We start from the raw sequence: 24103 nt of genomic DNA, 5'->3' as shown, positions 1-24103 counted from the left end.
AAGGATGGTAAAAATATGACCATCTTTCTGTGTTAATTGGAGCTTTCAACACTAAAAGATTAGGGTGAAAGATATGAAGTAAAGGCGGGTAAAACAGAGTTGAGGTACACGTTGCCCATTGTCTAATTGATGGAACAGACTCAAGAGTGAGTGGCCTGCTCCAGATTTCCTACTAATGGGACCAATTCATCTAGTTAGTGGAGAATTGTCTTAAAACTCCAGTTAGCACAATGTCACCCAAAATAAATCCACTCAACCACCTGGCACCATTTCATCCTGCTATTTTATTTAGTTCAAAATAATTTCCTTACAAAGTATATTTATAAAACACATTGACAACATGAAAGCACCTGCCATTGATAACTGACCAACACTGAATTGGGGATTTTAATATGGCCACCATCCCTGGACTGATTCTATCCTTTAACCTTCTTTGTTACTCTTTCCTCTCCGTGACCCTTTCTTGGTTGTGGAAGGGATATTTGAACAGCAATCGCAAATCCAACGACCTGAAAAAAGGTTAAAAGAATGTCACACTGGATAATGTTGAAAAGGCAATACGCAGACCCAGGAGTGCCCAGCTTCTCCTTGGAACTGGGATCAGTGGGAGCCGACCGTAAACAAGATATCAATAACAAGCAGAGACTGTTCTATGTCAGCCTTCAGCCTATCTGGCTTCCTTTGAAGTTGCTCAATATCAGTCAAAATATGAAACCAAAAAAAAGAGCTAGAACTAAATATGAAACTTAAGTGGAGTTTTTAAATACATAAAAATCTAATTTGCTATGTTACTTATATTGCTTAACTAATATTATTCATAGTCTTTAAGTGCACACAGCAACAATTATCAGGACTACGTCATTTAGAATTAGGCATTGTATATTCCACAATAAAACAACTCTGCCCTTGCTGTAAAACCACCATGCACATCACAATGTTTTGGAGAGCCACCAGTCAAAAATTTAAGATAGCTTTCTCTTGTGTTGAACAATTTAATCTGTCATATTTTCAGTCCAGACGAATGTTAACAATTATATAACACACAGCAGCACACATACATCAATAGTTGCTACTCTCTACCCTCACATGAATTACCTGAGGGGATGGCGGAGACTCCCACGCAGAAGGTATGATACCCACGGTCACACTTATCGCAGAACATCATCTCCTCCTCGTGATGTGGCTGACCACACACAATGCACGTCTTGCATTCCATACACTGCCACGGATAGGTTTTTATTACAGCCACCAACTCCGAAAACATATCCAGACAGGACGGATGTCCTAAAGGAAACGTCGGCAAGTTATCCACTCAGAAAGTAGGCTTTTTTAAAAAATATATAAACAGATCAGTGAGTAAATGACTAAGTTAGAATTACAGATCCTTTATGATTCCAATTGCTACAACTAGCAAGCTTACCCAGCATCTTTAAAAAAATGTACGCAGGATTTAAGGCTCAGAGTGAGGCCATTCAGCCCAACAAAGCTATGCCAGTGTTTGTGCTGGAGTCATACAGCACGGAAATAGGCCTCTCATCCCACCGGCATCAAACCCTGATCCTACATTAATCCCATTTTTTTATTCTCCCCACATTCCCACCAACTGACCCCAGATTCGACCACCCAGATGAGAGTCAATTCACAGTAGCCAATTAACCGACCAACCAACATGTCTTTGGCATGTGGGAGGAAACCAGATCATCCAGAGGAAACCCAAATCAGTCACAGGGAGAACGTGCAAACTTCACACAGACAGCACCAGAGTTCAGGATTGAACTGGGTCACTGCAGCCACGAGGCAACTGCTCTACTAGCTATGCTACTGTGGTATCCCTGAGCTACTACCTTGTATTGTCCGGAAAGAACACCTTGTCCTAGCCGACAATACACAACCTCCTGCCACCCCCCTTTCAACTTGATAGCCTGTCCTCGTCCAACCATGAAGACGCCATGGCCAAGAAAGTTCACCAGCACCTCTACTTCCTCAGGATGCTAAAGAAGTTTGGCATGTCCCCATCAACCCTTACCAGTTTTTAATCGATGCACCATAGAATGCATCCTATCTGGCTGCATCACAGCTTGGTATGGCAACTGCTCTTCCCGTGACCACAAGAAACTGCAGAGAGTCATGGCTACAGCTCAGCACATCACGGAAACCAGCCTTCCCTCCGTGGACTCTGTCTATACTTCTCGCTGCCTCGGTAAAGCAACCAGCATGATCAAAGACCCCACCCACCCGTGACATTCTCTCTTCTCCCCTGAAAGCACATACCACCAGGCTCAAGGACAGCTTCTATCCCACTGCTATAAGACTATTGAACGGTTCCCTAGTACGATAAGGTGGGCTCTTGACCTCACAATCTATCTTGTTATGGCCTTACACCTTATTGTCTACCTGCACTGCACTTTCTCTGTAACTGTAACACTTTATTCTGCTTTCTGTTTTATCTTGTACTACCTCGATGCACTGTGTAATAAATTGACCTGTACGATCGGTGTGCAAGACAAGTTTTTCACTGTACCTCAGTACAAGTGACAATAATAAACCAATTCATCCTATCAACATTCCTTGTCTCCTTTTTCTGCTCTCATACTCAGCTAATTTTCCCTCGAGTATCTGAGCTGTTCACCTCAACAACCTCAGGTACTGAGATCCATATTTTAACCACTCTCCCGAATTCAAAGGAGGATTTAACAGCAAGAAATTTAAGGGGCTTGGTAATGGACTTGCTACAAGTGGAAATATCTTCTCTAGGTCTACACTATCAAAATGCACTTGCAACATTAAAGACCTATATTAGTTTTGTGATGTGGAGACCAGATATTACACTGTTAAATTTACCAGAAAAGTTGCTGAGGAATTATTACTTTGGAATGATCTGTATCATCTTTAATCCAAAACCAATTCCCTAAACAAAAATAAAAGTAAGTGTGAAGTAGTTCATTTTGGTAGGTCAAATATGATAGCAGAATATAGTACTAATGGTAGGACTCTTGGCAGTGTGGAGGATCAGAGGGATCTTGGGGTCCGAGTCCATAGGACGCTCAAAAGTGGCTGTGTAGGTTGACTCTGTGGTTAAGAAGGCATATGGTGTATTGTCCTTCATCAATCAGGGAATTGAATTTAGGAGCCAAGAGGTATTGTTGCAGCTATATAGGTCCCTGGTCTGACCCCACTTGGAGTATTGTGCTCAGTTCTGGTCACCTCACTACAGGAAGGATGTGGAAGCCATAGAAAGGGTCCAGAGGAGAGTTACAAGGATCTGCCTGGAATGCGGAGGATTCCTTATGAAAGCAGGTTGAGGGAACTTGGCCTTTTCTCCTTGGAGCGACGGAGGATGAGGGGGGACCTGATAGAGGTATATAAGATGATGAGAGGTATTGATCAGGTAGATAGTCAGAGGCTTTTCCCCAGGGCTGAAATGGTGGCCACAAGAGGACATAGTTTTAAGGTGCTGGGGAGTAGGTATAGAGGAGATGTCAGGGGTAAGTTTTTTCACTCAGAGAGTGGTGAGTGTGTGGAATGGGCTGCCGGCAATGGTGGTGGAGACGGATACGATAGGGTCTTTTAAGGGACTGTTGGATAGGTACATGGAGATGAGAAAAATAGAGGGTTATGGGTAAGCCTAGTAATTTCCAAGGTAGGGACATGTTCGGCACAGCTTTGTGGGCCGAAGGGCCTGAATTGTGCTGTAGTTTTTCTATGTTCTATGTTCTTAAAAAGCTAATGCAGTTTAACCTTCATCATGTCCTCTCCCACACAACTCACCCATATCCAAAAGCAAGAACATATTTGCATGTTTGTATTTGCATTGTATAACTGAATGATTTATCCACAAGTAATTTGAAGTATCAGTTCCCTGTTATCACACTGGTACCTAGTTATCCAGTTCACTGACATGGTCATTTTCAAAACAAAAGCACATACATTCAAGACAGAATGATTTCAGGCCAACTTACCACTGTTGTCGCACTGGGAGCAGTGAATGAGTGCTTCAGGTTTGTTTTTCTTGTTGGATTCTCTACCCTTTAGACAAATCCCACATATTGCATTTGGAATGATTTTAGGCTGGAAGGGCAATAGTTAGAACAGCACTGTAAAAATTATGTCACTTGAACCTAGTAGTCCAGAACACAGAGTAAGGGCTCAGCAGGAGCAAAGAGAATCCAGGCTTTAAAAGATTTTCTCTCTTCTGGATGCAAAAATACAAACCAGCAATCTAATTTAAATCCGTGGATCTACCTTAAACATTACAGTGATAACTACATAAAGGCACATATTAAAAAAAACAAGTAAATGGTATACTTAGAGCATGCATAGACAGAATAATAAGCATAATCTTTGCAAGGAAAAATTGAGGAAAGACTAAACAGCATGAGCTACTTAGATAGAAGACCATAATTAATAAAACAAAGATCTCTACAATTAACAGTAACAAGGAATTCAGATGATGTGCACTAATTTGGAATTAGTAAAGAAAAAGAAAGGACATTTTTGGAACATTATAACCAAATTCACAGACTTGGAAGCATTTTGTTCCCAAACTAACATTTTCTAAAGAATGCAAATGCACACAGGTATACAAATAGTACGTGTACAAAACATCTTACATCCTTCATGTTTGCATTATGTTTACCATAACCAAAAGAAAGGCTTTTTTTTAATGACCAGAAAGCAAAAATCTACAAGCATGTGTTTGTAAGTAAACTTCTCTTATCAACAGCATTTAAAGTGAAGATGTACCTATTTATAAATTCATGTGGTCTTACAGAGGGAGGCAGGGTAGGAAAGTCAAATAGGCAAAGTTGAGCCTAACCACCTTAGCAGCAGGAACAACATACCATTTATTACGTGGCATAACACCTCTGTAATAAAACTGCAACAATTGTGAACGTGATCATTAGACAGTCACATGCTCTTGAAGAACTTGATAAATGCATAACATTTATTCCCCTTATTCCTCCCAAAACAAATTGACTTGCATTAGATAACTTTATACCAAAATAACATGAGTAGAATAGTTAAGCTTGACTCCTTCATAAATTTTACCTTTCTTAATCCAGAATGTTCAAGATTTTTTTTTACACAAAGTAAGTGCTCGTGATTAGGCTACACTAAGGTTCATGGATAGAAAACAGAAAACAAGTTATTTTCAGCATGGCAAGGAGTAACTGGTGGAGCTTTACAAGAATCCAAGCTGGGGTCTCGGCTAGTTACAATCTATATTAATCAATAAAATGAAGGGATTAAGTGTAAATTATCTAAAGGTGGTGGGAAGATGTAATGTGAAGAGGAAGGGAAGAAACAACAAGAGATATAAAACAGTTAAAGTAGTAGGCAAGAAAGTAGCAGATGGAGTACTACATGGGGATGTATGAAGTTATTGGATGTATTGGCATGAAGATTGGAAAAAAGAGAAAATATTATAAGTTTTGTTTTTAAGCCTATGCAGTGTGACTAAGATTCCTGCTTGGACACAAGTTCGGTACTGTGGTTGGATTATGTGCTTCTCCAGGCAGTGAGCCTACTGCACTTAGAACAGCCAGGTGGTCTCCCATTCAAATACAAACTGGTCGTGAGTCTGCTTAACTAGGTACTCACCAGGGGCATGACAAGATCACACAATCACTGCTCCAATTAAAAAGTATGGGACTAAAAAATGCTCAGAGAGATCTTGGACATCTTTGTACAAGCATTGCAGAGTCAAAAAAATCAAATACATCAAGCAATTAGAAAGGCAAATTGTATTTTAGCATTTATTGCATGAGATTTGTCGTACAGTGAGAAATTGCAGCATTTGTGTACTGCTTTGATGAGACCACAAATGGAGCACTGTGTATATACCAAAAGGCAGGAAACACCGGCTTTAGATTAATTCCTGATAATAGATTTAATAGAAATGTGCCAATATTCTCTGAAGTTTAGAAGAGTGAGACGCAATCCCATTAAAAGGGATTAAATTCAGTTAAGGAATTGAGATATGTAGACAGGATGGGAAATTGGACTCGATCTGCAAGTTCGGCCATGATATTGAACGGCAGAGTAGGTATGAGGGGTGGAATGGCCTGCTCCTGCTTCTTATGATGAAAAGCTATTGAAGTTTGTTTTGTTAGCCAATTTTGAAAATTCTTGAAAGAAGTATTTCTTTTAAAATCCATAAAGTGTTTAAGTGACCATTTCAAGACAGAATAGATGTGACTGGGTCATTACGCTGTCCACCAAGCCTGGTAATCCCATTGCTATAACTGACTGAAGAACGTAATGCGTGTAATCATCTCCATTCTATGCACTTCTGGAGAGAATAAAAAATGTCCTGCTCAGTCTGGCAAAGTTGCTGAGCTTTTCATAACTTCTGTTTCCACTGTCCTTTATGTAATTGTTATTGTTAACTGTACATTGCAAGTTTGCTGTGAGCCCAGACATACGACCCATCCTGTATCCAACTCATTGCTGACATAGAGTTGTCAACAGAGACCATTTAAAAAAAATGCCTTTTTATCAAGCAAAGTATGTAAAGGTACATAAAATAGAGATCATTAAACTAATTTCACAAATTATCCTCAGTAAATCAAATAATTTGCACTAAATAATTTGCATTCTAGTACACTGTTGGTGCTGCTGTCATCTCAGCATTAATACAAGTTACCCAAAAGAATTGGTTCTGGACTGTTGACAGTCTATGTTAGGCTTATTCACTATTCACTCTCTAAAAGATGACAGAGGCACTCTTAAAATCGGCTTAATGTTTTATTTAAAAAAAAGTAGTTCAGATGTTAAAAGTTTACATCAAAAATTTGGTAACAACTAGAGGCTGCAGAACTGAAACACAGCGCCTCTCAAATATCACACTATAAAATTAATTCTACAGTTTGGAAACTATTCAAACAATGAAACATCTTAACTATTTTTACAGTTCTGATTACTCTTCTACATTTTTTTTGCAGAAAACTAACATAAAACCCAATGTCTGAACATTAAAACATTGTACGATTGACCGTACTGACAACTGGAGCAGTAGCCCTCAGCAATATCAGAAAGAACAGTTCAGATTGGTTGTAACCCTCTTTTTTTCAGTTTCTCTCCAAGTTCTGAAATTTTAGGAGAAACTGTGCAGCATCCACTCAATAAATTACGATCATTCTACAACCATCAACACAGACACAAACAGCTACATACATTTTAAAAAAAGTGCTTATATGCATAGGATGCAAGATATTAAAGTATTCTGTATCTGTGTTGGATATGTAGTCTGTTTTAAAAAAGTGCAGTTTGATGGATGGCAGTGAGAAGTGTTGCTTTGTGCCTAGAGTTTTAGAAAGTTAATGTCACGTTCTTGTAGCCTAATAATACTGCAGTTACAATGGCCAAGAACTAAATGCTGATGCTGTACATTCAACGTACATAGTAACACATTGACACTCGATATGTAAATGTAACTGAAATTCTCAAACACTTCTGTCAAAGCTCACCAAATAATTTTCACATTTGCAGTCAAACCAGGGACTTGTGTTTCAGAGATTTTCCATTTATGATTGGAACCAATGGTTACAGTGTGCCAGGGCCATCTGTGGTTCAAGTCCAGCTACTTGCCCAACATTTTTCAAATATATTCATTCACAAGATGTAGGCATTTCTGTCTGGGTCAGCACTTATTACCCAACTGAATGCTTGCCAGGCCATTTCAGAAGGCAGCAAGGAGTTGACCACACTGCTGTGGATCTGATGACACACGCAGGCCAGACTGTGTAGAGATGGCAGATTTTCTTCCGTGAAAAATGGTGTACAGTACTCAGACGTGCCCTTGCACAGTTGCACAATAACAAGTTAGGATGTACGAGAGCGAGGAGAAACTGCAGATTAGAACTGAAAGGAGAGCGTAAACAGAACGGTGTTGGGAAGACAGCAACTTAGGACTGAAGGTTACAGCATAATGCAGTGATTGTATCCAAAGCCACACTCTGCTGACTTGGTGATGCAAGCCCAAATCCCAACATGGCAGCTGGGAAATTTAAATTCATCTTATTAAATAATAACCCTGTGATATAAAGCTAGCATCCATTTTTTACAATTATCTGGCACTTTTGGGGTTAATGCTGGGATTTCGACATCTCTAAATCAGCAGTCTTGTTATGATCTTGCACCTTATTGTCTGCCTGTACTTCACCTTCTCTATAACTGTAACACTTCATTCTGTATGCTTGTATTATTTTACCTTGTACTACCTCAATGCACTGTGTAATGAATTGATCTGTACGAACGGTATGCAAGACAAGTTTTTCACTGTACCTCGGTACAAGTGACGATCATAAACTAATTTTGGTATTGGTTTATGATTGTCACTTGTACCGAGGTACAGTGAAAAACTTGTCTTGCATACCGATCGTACAGGTCAGTTCATTACACAGAGCAGTTACATTGAGTTAGTACAGAGTGCATTGAGGTAGTACAGGTAAAAACAATAACAGTACAGAGTAAAGTGTCACAGCTACAGGGAAAGTGCAGTGCAGGTAGACAATAAGGTGCAAGGTCACAACAAGGTAGATAGTGAGGTCAGAGTCCATCTCATCGTATAAGACAACCGTTCAATAGTCTAAGATTTAATCACGACATTATGCTTTAACCTTCAATCCTCTGTTGCCGTCTTCCCAACACTTTGTTCCCACTCTCCTAACAGTCCTAACCGGCAGTTCCTCCACACCTTCGTACATCGCAAGTTGTTATTGTGCAACTGTGAGACAGATATATCTGAGTGCTCTCCAACATGCCAAGGATATGCTAGTATTTTTAAAATATATAATATGTTAAGTGGAAAATAATTGCACAGCACAGACCATTTGATGCATCTCAGACAGCGCAGCACACCTTCACATCAGCCTAGGTTCTGCGCTCCAGCCCGAGAATGGGCTTGAAGTTATGACCTGAAAGCAGTGAGAACACAACCATAGGGTCAGACTGATAGGTTAAGTGTTGCTATTGGAAGAAAGAAGCTTCATCTCACTCAGCAAATGCTGCATCTCCTTACAAATTTCACTTCAACCACTAGTATTCACAACTACAGAACAACACAACTGACCACACGCTGGTTAAAATATCCGAAATTTCCAACCACCTATCTGGATTAGTGAAGAGGTCTGCTGTTGGGATCCCTTTGCCTCACGCACAGCAGCATGACAACATTAACAGTAACTCACTTGTGGCAGCACAAGGATATAGTGTTACATGACCATTTCCTGAGCCAAACGGGAATGATTCTAGAGAAAATTAATTATTCTGAATGAATCGGAATCCTCAACTCCTAAATTTAATCATTTCATCAATGACGGCTGCCAAAGCCCCAAGCTCTGGAATTTGTTCCCCAAACCTACCTCCCTACGCCCCTCTTCTGTGATGTTCTGACCAAATCTGCCTGAATATTATATGATCCTTCTTTATTGGATCATGTTGCTGAGAAGTGTCTTGGAATATTTTTGTTACATTAAGGGCGCCATGTAACTTTAACTTGTTGTTGTTGATTGTGTTTCATGGCAACCAGTAAAATAGGATAAGTAAGGAACAAGCATTTCAAAATATTGCTTACAATGCCGTCATAAAGTAACATTAGCATGATGCTCCTTCATCACTCCCCAGCCAAAAAAGGAAAAGTAAAATTAAAGTCAGTCAGATAGTTCCTATTTCCAATTCAGGGGGAAAAAATGTGTGTTTGGCTGCTAGCACGAAATGCAGTGATGAGGATTGGCTAGTGTTGTACTCATTTCCATGCATCCATCTCCATTGAAGTCAAGCGTTTAGTGCAAGTGACCAGACACATTTTTCCCCTTTCCCCACAAAGATTTCTCAATTAACATCCAACACTTAAATTCACATTTGTAGCATCCTATTCTGCACAGGACATTAAGGCTTAAGTACAGCATGTATAGAAAATCTAAAAAGCCAAGTTTAGGCCAATGCTACACTCCGAATAAGAACAAAACATTCCCCTCAGACAGAAGGAAATGTTAGTACCAGACTTCTTGGCTTGAACTTGTCCTGTGGACTAATGGTGATGAATGAAAATGAACAGTGGTGTGAAACTGTAGTCACATCTTCAAATTACTAACACAAGGCGCCATTTCAAACCAGCTGTCTTCTTGTCACAGTTTTGAGGCAGGCAATTTCAATTCCAAGGCAATTTGATAATTGAAAATTACAACTGAAGGTGATATGTGGAGGTGAAACAGTTCAAAAGAAATATCAATAAAGCGTCACCCTGGGCTCAAAATCAAGGCAGTAAGTCTGTCACTCCCACTGTTTAATTAGACCCAGGCTAAATATCACAACAACAAATGAGCTTTTAGAATGTCAGAATTACTAAGAATGAAGTTGTCCTTTTGCACAGTCAGCAGGAGTCAAATTAGTATTTCAGTATAGTACAACTTTGCTTAAAAACATCTTGCGAACAGTTTTACATTAAAAGACAAACGTTTAAGCACTGAAAAACATCATATTTAACACAGAGGAAAAATTCATAGATTATTGTAGCTGCTTAGTGTAAAATGTGGATATTTATCAAAAAAATTAAATACTAATTTTTCCTGCTCTTCAAAAGGAATAGATAGGAAACTGCTCGTTTTCTTCTGCCAAATTCTGACAATTGTTCTGTTTGGATTTTGACAAAAGTACAGCAAATATCTGAAATTTCCCTTCAGATTTTCCCACCTTTCCTTCTCATCCCTCAGAAAAGGTATCTCATTCTACGTTAACTAAAGGTTGATTGGGAGAGGCTGTTAGCAGGTAAAGAGTCACCAGGCAAGTGGGAAGCTTTTAAAAGTAAGACAGGAAGAGTTCACGGCCAGTATGTTCCTATCAGAGTGAAGTCAAGGCTGGCAGGATAAGAGAAACTGGGTTGACAAAGGATAAGAGGTTCTAGTCAGGAAAAAGGAGGTGCAAGTCAGGAATGGGAAGTGAATTCCTTGAGAATAAAGGGATGTGGAAGGAAACTAAGAAGTCAAACAAAAAGACACGAGATATCCCTGGCAGATAAGATAATGGAAAATACTAAAAGATTCTATGTAAATTAAAAGCAAAAGGGTATCCAGGGAGAGAGTAGGTCCCCTTAAGGATCAGTGTGGTAATCAATGTGTAGAGTCACAGGAAATGGACAAGTTCAGGGATGAGAACTGTGATATCCTGAAGCCTATCGACATTACAAAGAAAGAACTGTCAGTGGTCTCGAAGAGCATAAAGGTGGATAAATCCTTGGGGCCTGACCAGGTGCATCCGAGGATACTGTAGGAAGCAAGGAAGGAGATTGCTGGGTACCTGGCAGAGATTTTTGTATCTTTGTTAGCCATGAGTGAGGTACCGGAAGATGGCTAATATTGTGCCTTTAAGAAGAGCTGCAAGGACAAGCCAGGGAACTATAGACTGACGAGCCTTGCATCAGTGGTGGGAAAGTTACTGGAAGGGATTCTGACTGACAGGATTTATTTGCATTTCAAAAGGCAAGGACTGATCAGCATGGCTACTTGTTTGTTGGGAGATCATGTCTTACAAATTTGATTGAGCTTCTTCAAGGAGGCGAGCAAGAGGATTGACGAGGGCAGGATGATGGAGGTTCTCTACAAGGACCATAGCAGGGCCTTTGACAAGGTCCCGCACGGTAGGCTGGTCCAGAAGGTTAGAATACATGGGATCCAGAGTGAGACAGCAAACTAGATACACAATTGGCTTTGTGGTAGGAGGCAGAGGGTGGTAGTGGAAGGTTGCTTTTCAGATTGGAGGCCTGTGATCAGTGGTGCTGCAGAGAGATCGTTCATCATACACATGAATAATTTGGAAGAGTGTAGCTAGCATAATTATTAAGTTTGCAGATGACTCCAAAACTGATGATGTAGTAGACAGTGTCTAAGGCTACAATCCAGATCAACTGGGAAAGTGAGCAAGGGAATGGCTGATGGAATTTAACTCAAACAAATGCAAAGTGACATATTTTGGGAAGTTAAATCAGGCTAGGACGTACACAATGAAGCAAGGCCCTAGGGAATGTTATGGAACAGTGAGATCTTGGGGTACAAGTACATAGTTCCCTGAAAGCACCAACACAGGTAGACAGAGTGGGTGAAGAAGGGGTACGGTATGTTTGTCTCCATTGGCTGAGGCATTGAGTACAAGAGTTGGGAGGTCATGTTACAGTTGTACAAATCATTGGTTAGGTTGCACTTAACAGTATTGTGTGTAGGAAGGATGTGATTAAGCTCGAAAGGATGCAGAAAAGATTCACAGGAACGTTGCCTGGACTGGAGTTATAAAGAGAGACTGGATAGGCTGGGATTATTTTCCCTGGAGCAAAGGAGGCTTGAGGGATGACCTTATAGAGGTTTATTAAAATATGAGAGGCATAGATAGGTAGATATTCAGTCTTTTTCCCAGGGTAGGAGAGCTTAGGTTTAAAGTGGGGGGGTGGGGGGGGGGGGATCTAACAGGGACCTGAGGGGCAAGTTTTTCCACACAGAGGGTGGTTGGTATACGGAATGAGCTGCCAGAGGAAGTGGTAGAGACTAGAGACAGTACAACATTTAAAAAAACATGGACAGGTACATGGATAGGAAAGGTTTAGAGGGAATTGGGCAAACGCAAGCAAATGGGATTAGAGTTGATAGGTATCATGGATGGACGAATTGGGTTGAGAAGCCTGTTTCCATGCTGTATAACTATGAACCAATCGAAGGTCGTTAACTAGAACAGATAATGCTCCAATGGCCACGTCACCCTCCTTAGGATCAGTTGGATCCCCCCAGCCTCAGACTGCTGAGATCAATGCTCACACTCTTACTTTGGCCCTTGTTGACAGCAGCTAGCTCAACACAAGCTTGCAATCAAATTTGAAACTTATATGGAATGTGGGGAGCTCTGTATGGCTCAGCGAGACACTGACATGGCCAACTTAGCCATGGCAGAGATCCATCTGTATTTAAAGTGATATCCAGAATAAACATTACCAGATTCAATATCTTTTTTTCTTGACATTAAGTCACGTTCCAGAGTTTGTTGTAATGTATGCACTTCTTCAATAATCCACTTATACTAATGAATGCTGTAATGCTAAAAGCAGTTAACCTTCCATTGCAAATCACTGATGTTAATCTTGGCACCCTCAAAAAAGACAAATACTCCTTGGAAAATATTTCCAGGGAGTAACCTCATTCTGGGCTACAGATAATGGCTTCAGAATATACGAGCATCTGAATCCCATAACGAGATTACCTGGTGACCACTCCTGGGCTCATTCATTATTTTCCACTTTCCGGTCAACACTCAATATACTGAAGTGTAACAAAAATGCACGAAAGCAGCTTCAAACACTGATACTGAAACATTTCAAGCATTTGGTAATTTGCTTCATTTTAAAATAGCTTTCAATGCCTACAAAATGATCACCCTGTACGGATTTGATTGTTGCTCTTCTTCATGACCCTTAACAAAGTTGCCGCAAAGTTCAAACTTCTGTAAAGCTCTCAGGGATTTCAAGTCAACTTTCCAAACTAAATCCTATCTTAAGTACAAGAGACATTAAATATGATCTAGATTTAATTTTGTCCTTCAACAGATCAATACCGACCTCAATGACTGCAGTGAACAATTAAACCCAAGCACAAATTTGTTCCTCACTTACAAAGTACTATGTAGTAATTACAATGCACAATTCTCCTAAGACACTATGGGCAGTAATGTTTCTAAAGTATGGTTTTAGTGGAACATATTTTAGTAAGGAGGTTCAAACCATTATTGTTTCACCACAACACAAGCTGCCAATTTGAATTTATGGCCACTTGACTCTTCAGTGTACAACGTGCTTTGGTTTTAGTCCAAGTGCCAGTCAATCTGAATCCGACAACCTGACGGTGCCAAAAGTCCAACTTCTGCAACTTCACTCTCAAGCAAATTGTTCTCTATGAACATTTACTTACATAAAACACAACACCGGCCTAAAACGTCCAAGGGAAAATAGTGAAGCCAGAAAAACATACAATACTGCCAAGCTACGTGACAATGTAAAGTAAAAACATTTGCATTTCAAAAATTTTGTCAAAAATACAACTTTGACCTTTTATATAAAGTATTCTCTTTAGCAATAGAATCATTAGAATCTAGTAACTGTAAAGTTAGTAATTGTGTCACATAGTACACATGTACTAAGAGAGCAGCGGCTTCAGCAGAGAGAGTATAGCAAGCTCCAAGGAGATAAAACACAAGCCTACTACAGTTCCAATAGGAGAAAGAATCCAGGCAGCTTCACCAGTAAGCCTCAGGTGGAATAAAATAGTATAAGGTAAGGAAGCAGAGGGCAATAAACGCAGGAGATGCATTAGTGGACTCTGGCTAGTATAGGCTGACCAATTCTACCCAGAACAAAATAAAAATCAGCAAGAGGTTCATCAGAAAGGAAGTCTCAGGGGCTTTTATCTTCTACCTTGTACCCAGTAACTGATTTGGGTGTTACACTGCGTTTTGCATCTTTCAATGCCCGTGGTCCTCTTTCTTTTGGTGTCTGCTTTCCCTGTGATGAGTCGTCTTGATGTTCAGTAGGACTTTCACCGCCTGTCGTGCTCCCAGATGATGTATCCTGGGGAAAAATTGAACAATAATCCCGTTGGGTGCCAAAACACAAGAGGATTCAAGATATTGGAATTCATTTGATGAGCTGAAGGTGACCAAAACACAAATCATCAACATTAGTTGCTGGCGATTCAAGATAAATCATTCAAATGCAATACAAAGTGAATGGGAAGAAACAAAGGCCAGATGGAAATGTCTTTAGAAACTTCAAACTTACTCAGTCTTGCTGCCAGAATGCATGCCAAAAACCTTAAATTCAAGACGCAGCAGAGCTCTCTTGATAGCTTAAAATGAGGGGCATAACTTCAAAATGAGAGGAAGGCTGCTCAGAGGTGAAACTAAAAACACTTCTTCCCTTGATGGGTAGAGTGGAAATGAGGAATTCAAAAATCCCTTGAGGCCAGACATGTTTATACTATATATTATATATATATATATATATATATATATATATATATATATATATATATATATACCCACAGTAGAATATGCAAAAATCATTCTGAAATATTGGGGAAACAAAGATCCAGCCAGCACAAGGAAGTTAAAACTGGTAAAGACCTAACCCTAGATTTTCAAATGAGGTGGCTACAGAGATAATGGAAGCATTGGTATACATCTTCCAGAATTCCAGAGATTTTAAATTGGACCCTGTAGATTCCTTCTCCTCCCTGCAAGAAAGGGGGAGGAGGAAAAGAGAAACCATTGGACAATATCACTAAAAAGAAAATAGCAGAATCAGTGATTAAGGAAACAAAAAAGAGGGTGCTTCCAAAGTCATAATACAAGAGAAATTGTGCTCAACACCAGTTAATGCATTTGGATTTTCAGTTAATATTCAATAATGTGCCACAACAGAGTAGGACACTCAGTAATATACTGCCTAATACATGTAATTACAATCCATATCAATGGTCAGAATGAATGGATCAAGTGTAATATATCCATGTTTGGTGGTGGTTCAAGGTGGATGGGAAAGCAAGCTGCAAGAAGGACGTAAAGAATTAAAATAGATACAGTTGAAGTGACCAGACTGTACACAGTGGATTAGCCTCTGCTGCAGATGCTGGAAGGGGAGAAGGCAGAGGAAGTGAGTTGGGGAAAAGATCTTGCAAAGAATGGGAGTAGTGTTGTAAGAGTTAGAGTTGAGGCAAGTGGCCACAGGATGTTGTGGATAGAGCGTAAAGAAATGTGACGATGAAAGGCAAGAGTCTAACAAATGTTGCCAATGTAACCTGTGGGACCTTGTACACAAGTGCAGAAAGCAAATGTGCAGGTGCAGCAAGCAATAAGGAAAGCAAAGGCCAAACCGATCTTGCTTGAAACCACTTATGCAAAACTCTAATTAACAGTGAACATTTCTTAAGATCTGCTGGATCTTTTCAGTGGTAAAGCGCTCCATCCTACCTGGCGAGAGAGACTGAAGGGTCTACCTTTCTCCTGGTTAGTGCCTTTTAAGTTTATATCATTTTTGTTAACTACCCCCAGCTTCTTCATTGACGTCCTCAGAACAACTCCCCCCCACATCATCGGCCCGATACCATCCCATCGCTTGCCCCACTTCCCACTTTATTATCCAACTGTTACAGTCCTACCTTCCTCCCCCACCACCCATCCCCTTAAGCCTCTGCAGTTCAGGGACAATAGAGGCGGACAATAAAAGCCAATGTAGCCAGTGACATCTGTGTCCTGTGAATGATTAAATTAAGAAAGGCTTGGAACTACTCAGTTATGGATCACAGCAAGAAATGCTAAAAGCTAGGACACAGTTAAGTATTCCTGCTCTAGGACTAGGAGCTGCAGTCCAGAATATGGAGTTGGCCATTTAAGATTGAGTTTTGGGGGGAAAAAAAATTCAGCCAATGTTGGTAATCCTGGAATTCTAAATTCCAGAGCATGGTTGGCGAATGCTCAGTCATTATGTCCATGGCAGAGATTGACAGATTTTTGGATACTAATGGAATGAGAGAATATGGCTAGTCAAAAATTGACACAAGTTTTGTCAATTGTGCTGTATCAGTGAGACAGGACCTTTACAATAAAATTAGCTTTAATTCCTTTGGTAGGTGAAGCAAGAACACTCAGTAGGAAATCCATGTCTCACGAGAGCAAGTCACCCTTGAAGTTTATTTAAATTCTTTCTTCAAAAGGAGGGAAAACTTCAAATAATGAAGTATTGCATAGATGAGAAAACACCTCTATCACATTTGATTACAGGCATAACATTAACACTTAAATCCACTCTTAGTTAAGTTTCCACTTGCAAGCTGGTATCATTAAATGTAGCAATGTTACCACGCAAGGTTCTAACATCACATCACTAGTAGCTGGGAGTTATACACAAATCTAAGAATAAATCAGTCTTAATGGCTCATTATCTGTAGTAATACCATCATTCTGGACACTTAACATGCTTAGTTGCTATACACTTAACAGAAGTAGACTATATTGAACAAAATAAATTGATTTTTGATTCATTCTTTTAATCTGTTCACATAAGATACACATTAGTGCAAAATAGACTGGAATTTTTACTTTGCACAAAGAAATAGAGATCTAGATATAAATATGAAAGCAAAATGGTGTTGGTGTTGGAAATCTGAACCAAACACAGGAAATGAGGGAAGTACTCAGCAGGTTAGCCAGCACCTTCAGAGAAGGAAACAGATAAGGCTGGAGGTCAATGAAAAAGCTGAAGATAAACCAGTTTTAAGATGCAGTGAAAGTGAGAGGAGAAGTGAGAACCAAAAGCAATATGGTGAACAGGAAATAGTAATGGCACAAGATGGCGCAAGAGCAGCATCACCACCTGAAACCTTCGAGTCTGGAAAGTCATGATGTGCCTCATAGAAAGATGAGATGCTGTTGCTCAGGTTTCTTGTATGTAATCACAGTCAGGTTTCTCTTTGACTGGTTTCTTACCGAGAAGCCTTTGTCTTCTTTCCGCTCATCTTCCCCACGACCATCTTCTGCATCATCGGAATCTCCGTCACTGTCAGGAGCTGGCAGTTCTGGGTCCAAAGGTGGTTCATATAAGGCTGTGTTCACAGGAAGGTAACGCAGTTCATTGGGAGAGTACCTAATAAGGTAAATGCAATTACAATGATACTTAATTAACATTCAGCATTCAGTGTAGATTTTTATTTTACATCACTCACGAAATTTTAATCTGCTATAAATTAAACATAATTAAATATTAGAGAAATAAAGTCAGGGGAATTCTCTTAAACACAAATCTCATTCGCTTTTCACTGCTAGCATTATAAAATTTAGACCCCTACTATCCTTTCTAAATGAAAGAGAGCACAAGATGAAAGTGCTTGTTTTTTTTATATATAGGGCTTGAAAAACCTTGAATCAGCACAGTGGCACAGCAGTTAATGCCGCTGCCTCACAGCTCCAGGGACCTAGTTTGACTCCGACCTCCGGTGCGATCAGTGTGGGGTTTGTGTGTTCCACCTGTGACTGCAGCTGCTCTGGTTTCCTCCCACACCCCAAAGGCACGCTGGTAGGTTAACTGGCTACTGCAAATTATCCCTTAGTTTAAGTGAGTGGCAAAAGAATCAGTGGGGATTTGATTTGGACGTTATAGAGAATGAATTGTAGTGAAGTAAGGAGGTGGGAAAGGAAACAATGGGATTGCCCTTCTGGGAGCCAGCAGGGATGCAATGGGCCAAATGGTGGCCTTCTGTGTTGTAATAAATAAGAGGTCAAACATCTTTTTCAAAATTTCATGGCATCTGATTCATATCCTTTGTCAACCTCTAACCATCCCCTCTCCTATTACCTCAACTGATACAGACAACCTGCTCATTGCTGAACTGCATGGCTATGGACCCTGATCCAGAAAGCGGGGTTATGTTGGGTAGTTCTTTTTCAACTAGTACAGCTCAGATAGGCTGAATGGCCTCCTCTGTGTTAATAAAATTTCTATGGATTCTTCAATGTAACACAGCTATACTGATACTGTTCTGACGAAAAATCATTGACCTGAAACATTAGAGTTTCTCTCTTCATTGGTGCTGCCTGAACAACTGAGTACATCTAGAATTTTCTGTTTGGATTTCAGATTTCCACTGTCTGCAGTATTTTACTTTTGGTATATTGATGCCACTATAGGGGAAGGTTATCAATTAAATACTAGTGTGGACAATAATGGATAAACCAGTTTTACATAGAACATTACAGCACAGTACAGGCCCTTCGGCCCACAATGTTGTGCCGACATTTTACCTGCTCTAAGATCTATCTAACCTTTCCCTCCCACATAGCCCTCCATTTTTCTATCATTCATGTGGCTATCTAAGATAGGCCTATATAGGAGCAGAGATTGAGATGAAGAGACTGGTAATGAAAGGAAAAGAGGCGGCCTTCTTTGTCCTAGCAGTGGCTTTTTATGCATTCATTTTTCCCATAATGGCTGAGTTTTTAGTCTCTTTGGCCTTAGTCTCACAACTTTCCAGCGGCTCTCTTTCACTCCAGCTTAAATGACTTAACTGAATCATTTTGCCATACATTATAATCTTCCCCCTGTGGTTTAGCATCTGGTCAAGTATTGCAATATGAATGGGACTTTTAGGGGAGGCACAGTAGTGTAACGGCTAGTGTAATGCCATTACAGCACCGGTGACCTGGGTTCAATTCCGGCTGTTGTCTGTACGTCCTCCCTATGACTGAGTGGGTTTCCTCCAGGTGCTCTGGTTTCCTCCCACATTCCAAAGACGTACGGGTTAGGAAGTTGTGGGCATGCTGTGTTGGCGCCGAAAGCATGGTGACACTTGTGGGCTGCCCCCAGAACACCCTACACAAAAGATGCATTTCACTGTGTATTTTGATGTACATGTAACTAATAAAGAGTCTTGTTTTTATGTACACATTACATTCCCTACAACATTGTATTTCGAAGGTACTTCACTTTGGGATATCCTAGGGAGATGAAAGCTGCTGCACAGACATTACTTACAATATGCAATAAGGCCATTGACAAAGCTGTCTTGAAAGAAGTTCTTCAAGGGTTGCTATAGTTACTTTGTACTTAAGGTTTGTGGCCTATCCTACCTACAAGGAAAATAGGTCAATATTCTCTCCTCACTCAAAGTAGATTGACTAGACATTCAATAACAAAGAGTTGGAGGAACTCAGCAGGAAAGGCAGCATCGATGAAGGGAAATGGACAATCGACATTTTGGGTCAAGATCCTTCATTTGGAACTAGACATTCTTCTTGTTTCTGTTGTTACATAAAGAATTTGCATACAACAACAATTGATGTTCAAAAAAAATTGATTAGTTACGAAAAGTCTGCCTCTAATGAAAGTTCTTTCTTCTGAAACATTTTTCAAAAGTGCTAATCTGGCATGAGTAGTCTTTGCAAAATAATACAATCAAAATGTGATTATTAATACTGGCCAAATATTCAGCATTGAAAATAGGGAGTATTTATAAGAAATATTCCTCTTATACATTATATGCTTTTGACATTTTGTTGCGCAACTGGAAATAATAAGTGTTTTACTGGCCATGAGCTCTTTTGCAGAGGGATTTGCTTTTTGTTCTTTTTTTTACCTTTTGTAATATTCCTGAAATTGACCTGGTATAAGAGCAACTGGATAAGCCCCAACCTTCGTCCTCTCTGGTGGAAGAACTTTGTATTTCCCTTGTGGCACCTGGATTACCTGAATTAGGAGACACCAAAACAAGAAACAAAAAAAAATAGCGAAACCTAGCAGACTTTTCTCCACATCACAGATTAGGAAACAAGCATTTTTGTTTTACATAAAGAATAAAGATTCCATACAGGCATAATACTGATAACAGGACACTTGTCAGTTTTGCATTTAATTGCCTGATATGCACTCAGTAATGTCTGTTCCAGTCACTACACTTCAAAAGCTAAAAACATATTTTATAGAGACACAAGAGACTACAGATGCTGGAAATCTGGAGCAACACATAAAGGAGCTGGAGGAACTCAGTGGGTCAGGCAGCATCTGTGGAGGGAAACGAAACGTTTTGGATCAAGACTCTTCATCAGGACCTGATGAAAGGTCTCAACCTGAAGTGTCAACTGTCCATTTCCCTCCACAGATGCTGCCTGACCCGCTGAGTTCCTCCAGCTCCTTTGTGTGGTGAGACACACTTTAAAATGTCCTGAAAGGGAGGTGTGAAGTGCTTCCCTTTCTTTCATTTTCACATCATTCTGCACAATGTTGAGACCATCTAAATCCTTTCTTCAGAGGGAGGCTTACATTTCACAATCACGCCACAACGGACCTGCCCTGCATGCACTGGCGCCAAACACCTGGCAGAATGAAAATAACAGCCAAAAAAGAATTCAGGCAAGGACAGAAGTGCAGTGGAAGAAAAAAGTATGGACTTATCAGCAGAGTTTTCATGTTTCCATGGAGCTAACAACCACAACTAGAACTTCTGAATCAAAGTAATAAATACCTGCATGATGCAAAAGAAAAGGGCTGATTTAAGAACAAATTCCATGGATAGTAAAAGATGCCAGGTTACAAATTGGGCATACAAAGGTATTTGAGGGGGCAGGAATCCTCTGTTTTGCCCCAAGGGTAGGAGGCAGTTTAGATATCTGGGAGAGGTGGGAGGCAGGGCTTGTGTGGGGAGGGCAGAGGGTGAACCGTAGAGCAATGAAACAGGCTATTCGGCCCAACGTCCATGCCAACCAGTGGGCGCCCTTCCATATAAATCCCATCACCCAGCACTGGGTCCAGGGCCCTATATGCCGAAGCAATTCAAGTGCTCACCTGTGGACACAGCTCAGCACATCACGGAAACCAGCCTCCCCTCCATGGACTCTGCCTATACTTCTCACTGCCTCGGTAAAGCAGCCAGCATAATCAAAGACCCCACCCACCCCAGACATTCTCTCTTCTCCCCCCTCCCATTGGGCAGAAGATACAAAAGCCTGCAAGCACGTATCACCATGCTCAAGGACAGTTTCCATCCCGCTGTTATAAGACTATTGAACGGTTCCCTAGTACGATAAAATGGACAATTGACCTCTCAATCTACCTCATTACAACCTTGCACCTTATTATCTACCTGCACTGCACTTTCTCTGTAGCTGTTACACTTATTCTGCATTCTGTATACCTCAATGCACTGTGTAATGAAAGGATCTGTATGAACAGTATGCAAGACAGTTTTTCACTGTACCTCGGTACATGTGACAATAATAAACCAATTCCAATTTGGACACTTATTGAATACTGTCAGCAACCCAGCTTCAACCACTCTCTCAAGCAGTGCATTCCAGGCACTTACCACTCTCTGGGTGAAGAATGTCCCCCTCAGATCCCCTCTCAATCTCTTCCCCTTTATCCTAAACCTGTCTCCTCTGGTTTTACCTCCCTCTGAAATGGTGAAACGTTTCCTGCATGGGTACGGGGGAGGGTGTTGTTTGCTACTGAATACTTGGTCACAGATCTGAAGGAACCTCCCCCAAAAGTTATCCATATACAAGAAAAACAGGGTGTGGTTCTCTGATCTTTTATGGCTTGGTTAGATAATTCAATGTCTGACGACCAACAAGGCAAATCACTCCCCACTATTTGCCTACATTAATAGCATGGATATTTCAAGCAGAGGAGATCCCAATTTAAAAGCTTTAATAAGGATCAAGACCCGCCTGAAGATCCCAATCACAATTGGCCAAATGACTAGCTTAGATATCATCTTGGTCGGCACGGACCAGTTGGGCTGAAGGGCCTGTTTCTGTGTTGTATGACCATGACAATCCCTCCAAACCTCATCTTCTGTGAGCTCTATTCTATTTGATCTAAAACACAGGCTGCAATAAACTCATACCATTGCAGAAAATTTATTTTTGCTCTCGTATTTTTATATTTCCTTATGACACAGGAGGCTATTCAGCCCATCAAGTGTACTCCAGCTCTCAAAGCAATCCCACTCCTTCACCTTTTCCTTGCAATCTAGTCTCTCTCACATGAACATTAATTTTCCAATCACCCACTTACGCTAGGGGCAATTAACCCACCAGCAGCACAGTTTTGGCATATGTGAGGAAATCAGAGCATCTTGGGGAAACCCAAGCAGCCAAATGAGAACGTGAAAGCTCCACACAGGCAGCAGCTAAGGTCAGGATCGAACCAGGGTTGTTGGATTTGTGAGCACTACCTGCTGTACCAGTGGCACGATGTTCCAGGGAACAGAATGGTACCAAAGCAATGTACTTGTGTCACGTAAGCAATTTATAATTATTCAAGCAGTACATAGAACATCAAAATTAAAGTTGTGATCAATAAGTGTGTAATAAGTCAAGTCTGGTTAGTCACTGTTGCACTTCAGACACTTAGGGTTTATAATCACCTCAGACCAGCATCAGTGTAGAATCATCCTTACCTGTGTCTGCAAGTCAAAGTAAGCCCGCCTTTCCTCCATCCGCTCCCTGTTGAAATTGCTGTTGAACTCTGCGGCTTTCTTTGCAGCTTTCTTGATGTACTCTGGAACTTTACTGGGCTCAACCTTTTGTGTGTTCTGCAACTGCAATTGCTGTGTGGAGAATCACAAGTTTGCTTCAAGTATAAAACTAGGACCCGGAATCTGCCATCAGTTGCATGGCAAACTGCAGGTATTTACCCAATTTACTGGCTGGTTTGAGATTGTGTATCCAGAACACTTCCATAGAAGGCTACAGACCAAATGCATGAGAACAGGACTAGTATCGATAAGTAGAATGGTCAGCATGGACAAAGTGAGTCGAAGGACCCGTTTCTGCACTGCACGAATCTATAACTCCATAACGCAGCACTTCCCTGCTTGCTGACAGATTCTTGCTGGCGAACCTGTCACTACTCTTCAATGGGAGGAGGTAAATATTGGGGAATTCCATTAACTATGCTCAGGAATCTGCTCATGGGCCCTTCTCACAGTCTGCAAGCCCATTCACTTGACTGGAGATTTTGACAGCTATGTTGGATAAACATAATAAGGTGCCTTCTCTCTTATTTATTTGTTCACAAGATCCAGAGGCTTCTGGCAATCCTGGTATTAACCATCCCCATGGGCAGCAAAGAACCAGATGGATTTTATGATATTCTAGTAGCTTCACAATAATCATTATCAGCTTTCAATTCCAATTGTGAAATTTTAATTACTTGAATTTAATTTCCCCAGCTACCACAGTGGGATTTGAACTGATGTCTCTGATTAATGGTACAGGACTCTGGCTGCTAGCCCAGTAACTTAACCACTTCACTACCACAGCAGTTAAACCTTTTAATTATCTGTGTTTGAAGTGATGTCTTAATTATTTAAGTGCTTTTGGCCAAATTTTTCTCTTTTTTAATATTTTAATTTTTTTCCCCCCATTTTCAATAATTTTCCAACATTCTAAATGTCAGATCAGTAGGTAAACTGGGGCACAGCTTTGCCACCCAGCAAGGGTTTTCTTAGCAGTTTGTTGCGCAGGGCTTGTTCCAACCACCCACACAACCTGATTACATTGTGTGATGCCCTGGTTC

General features: G+C 40.5%; 1 protein-coding gene across 1 annotated transcript in view; it reads right to left on the bottom strand.

Moving 5' to 3' along the window:
• Positions 1 to 265: 265 nt before the first annotated feature.
• Positions 266 to 24103, bottom strand: part of phf10 (PHD finger protein 10) — a 37496-nt gene continuing 13658 nt past the window's right edge. The window contains exons 6-12 of the mRNA XM_052011493.1: positions 22983 to 23132; positions 20160 to 20269; positions 17518 to 17674; positions 14450 to 14602; positions 3960 to 4068; positions 1096 to 1284; positions 266 to 509 (exon numbers count right to left, since the gene is read on the bottom strand). Of these exons, the coding sequence (XP_051867453.1) occupies positions 424 to 509; positions 1096 to 1284; positions 3960 to 4068; positions 14450 to 14602; positions 17518 to 17674; positions 20160 to 20269; positions 22983 to 23132 (954 nt within the window). The 3' untranslated portion in view covers positions 266 to 423. The remainder of the gene's footprint in view (positions 510 to 1095; positions 1285 to 3959; positions 4069 to 14449; positions 14603 to 17517; positions 17675 to 20159; positions 20270 to 22982; positions 23133 to 24103) is intronic.

This window comes from Pristis pectinata, chromosome 3 (genome assembly GCF_009764475.1).
Source record: "Pristis pectinata isolate sPriPec2 chromosome 3, sPriPec2.1.pri, whole genome shotgun sequence".
In the NCBI taxonomy this organism is placed as follows: domain Eukaryota; kingdom Metazoa; phylum Chordata; class Chondrichthyes; order Rhinopristiformes; family Pristidae; genus Pristis; species Pristis pectinata.
Note: the sequence above shows the minus strand (reverse complement) of the source record. Positions and strands in the feature narration are given on the sequence as shown.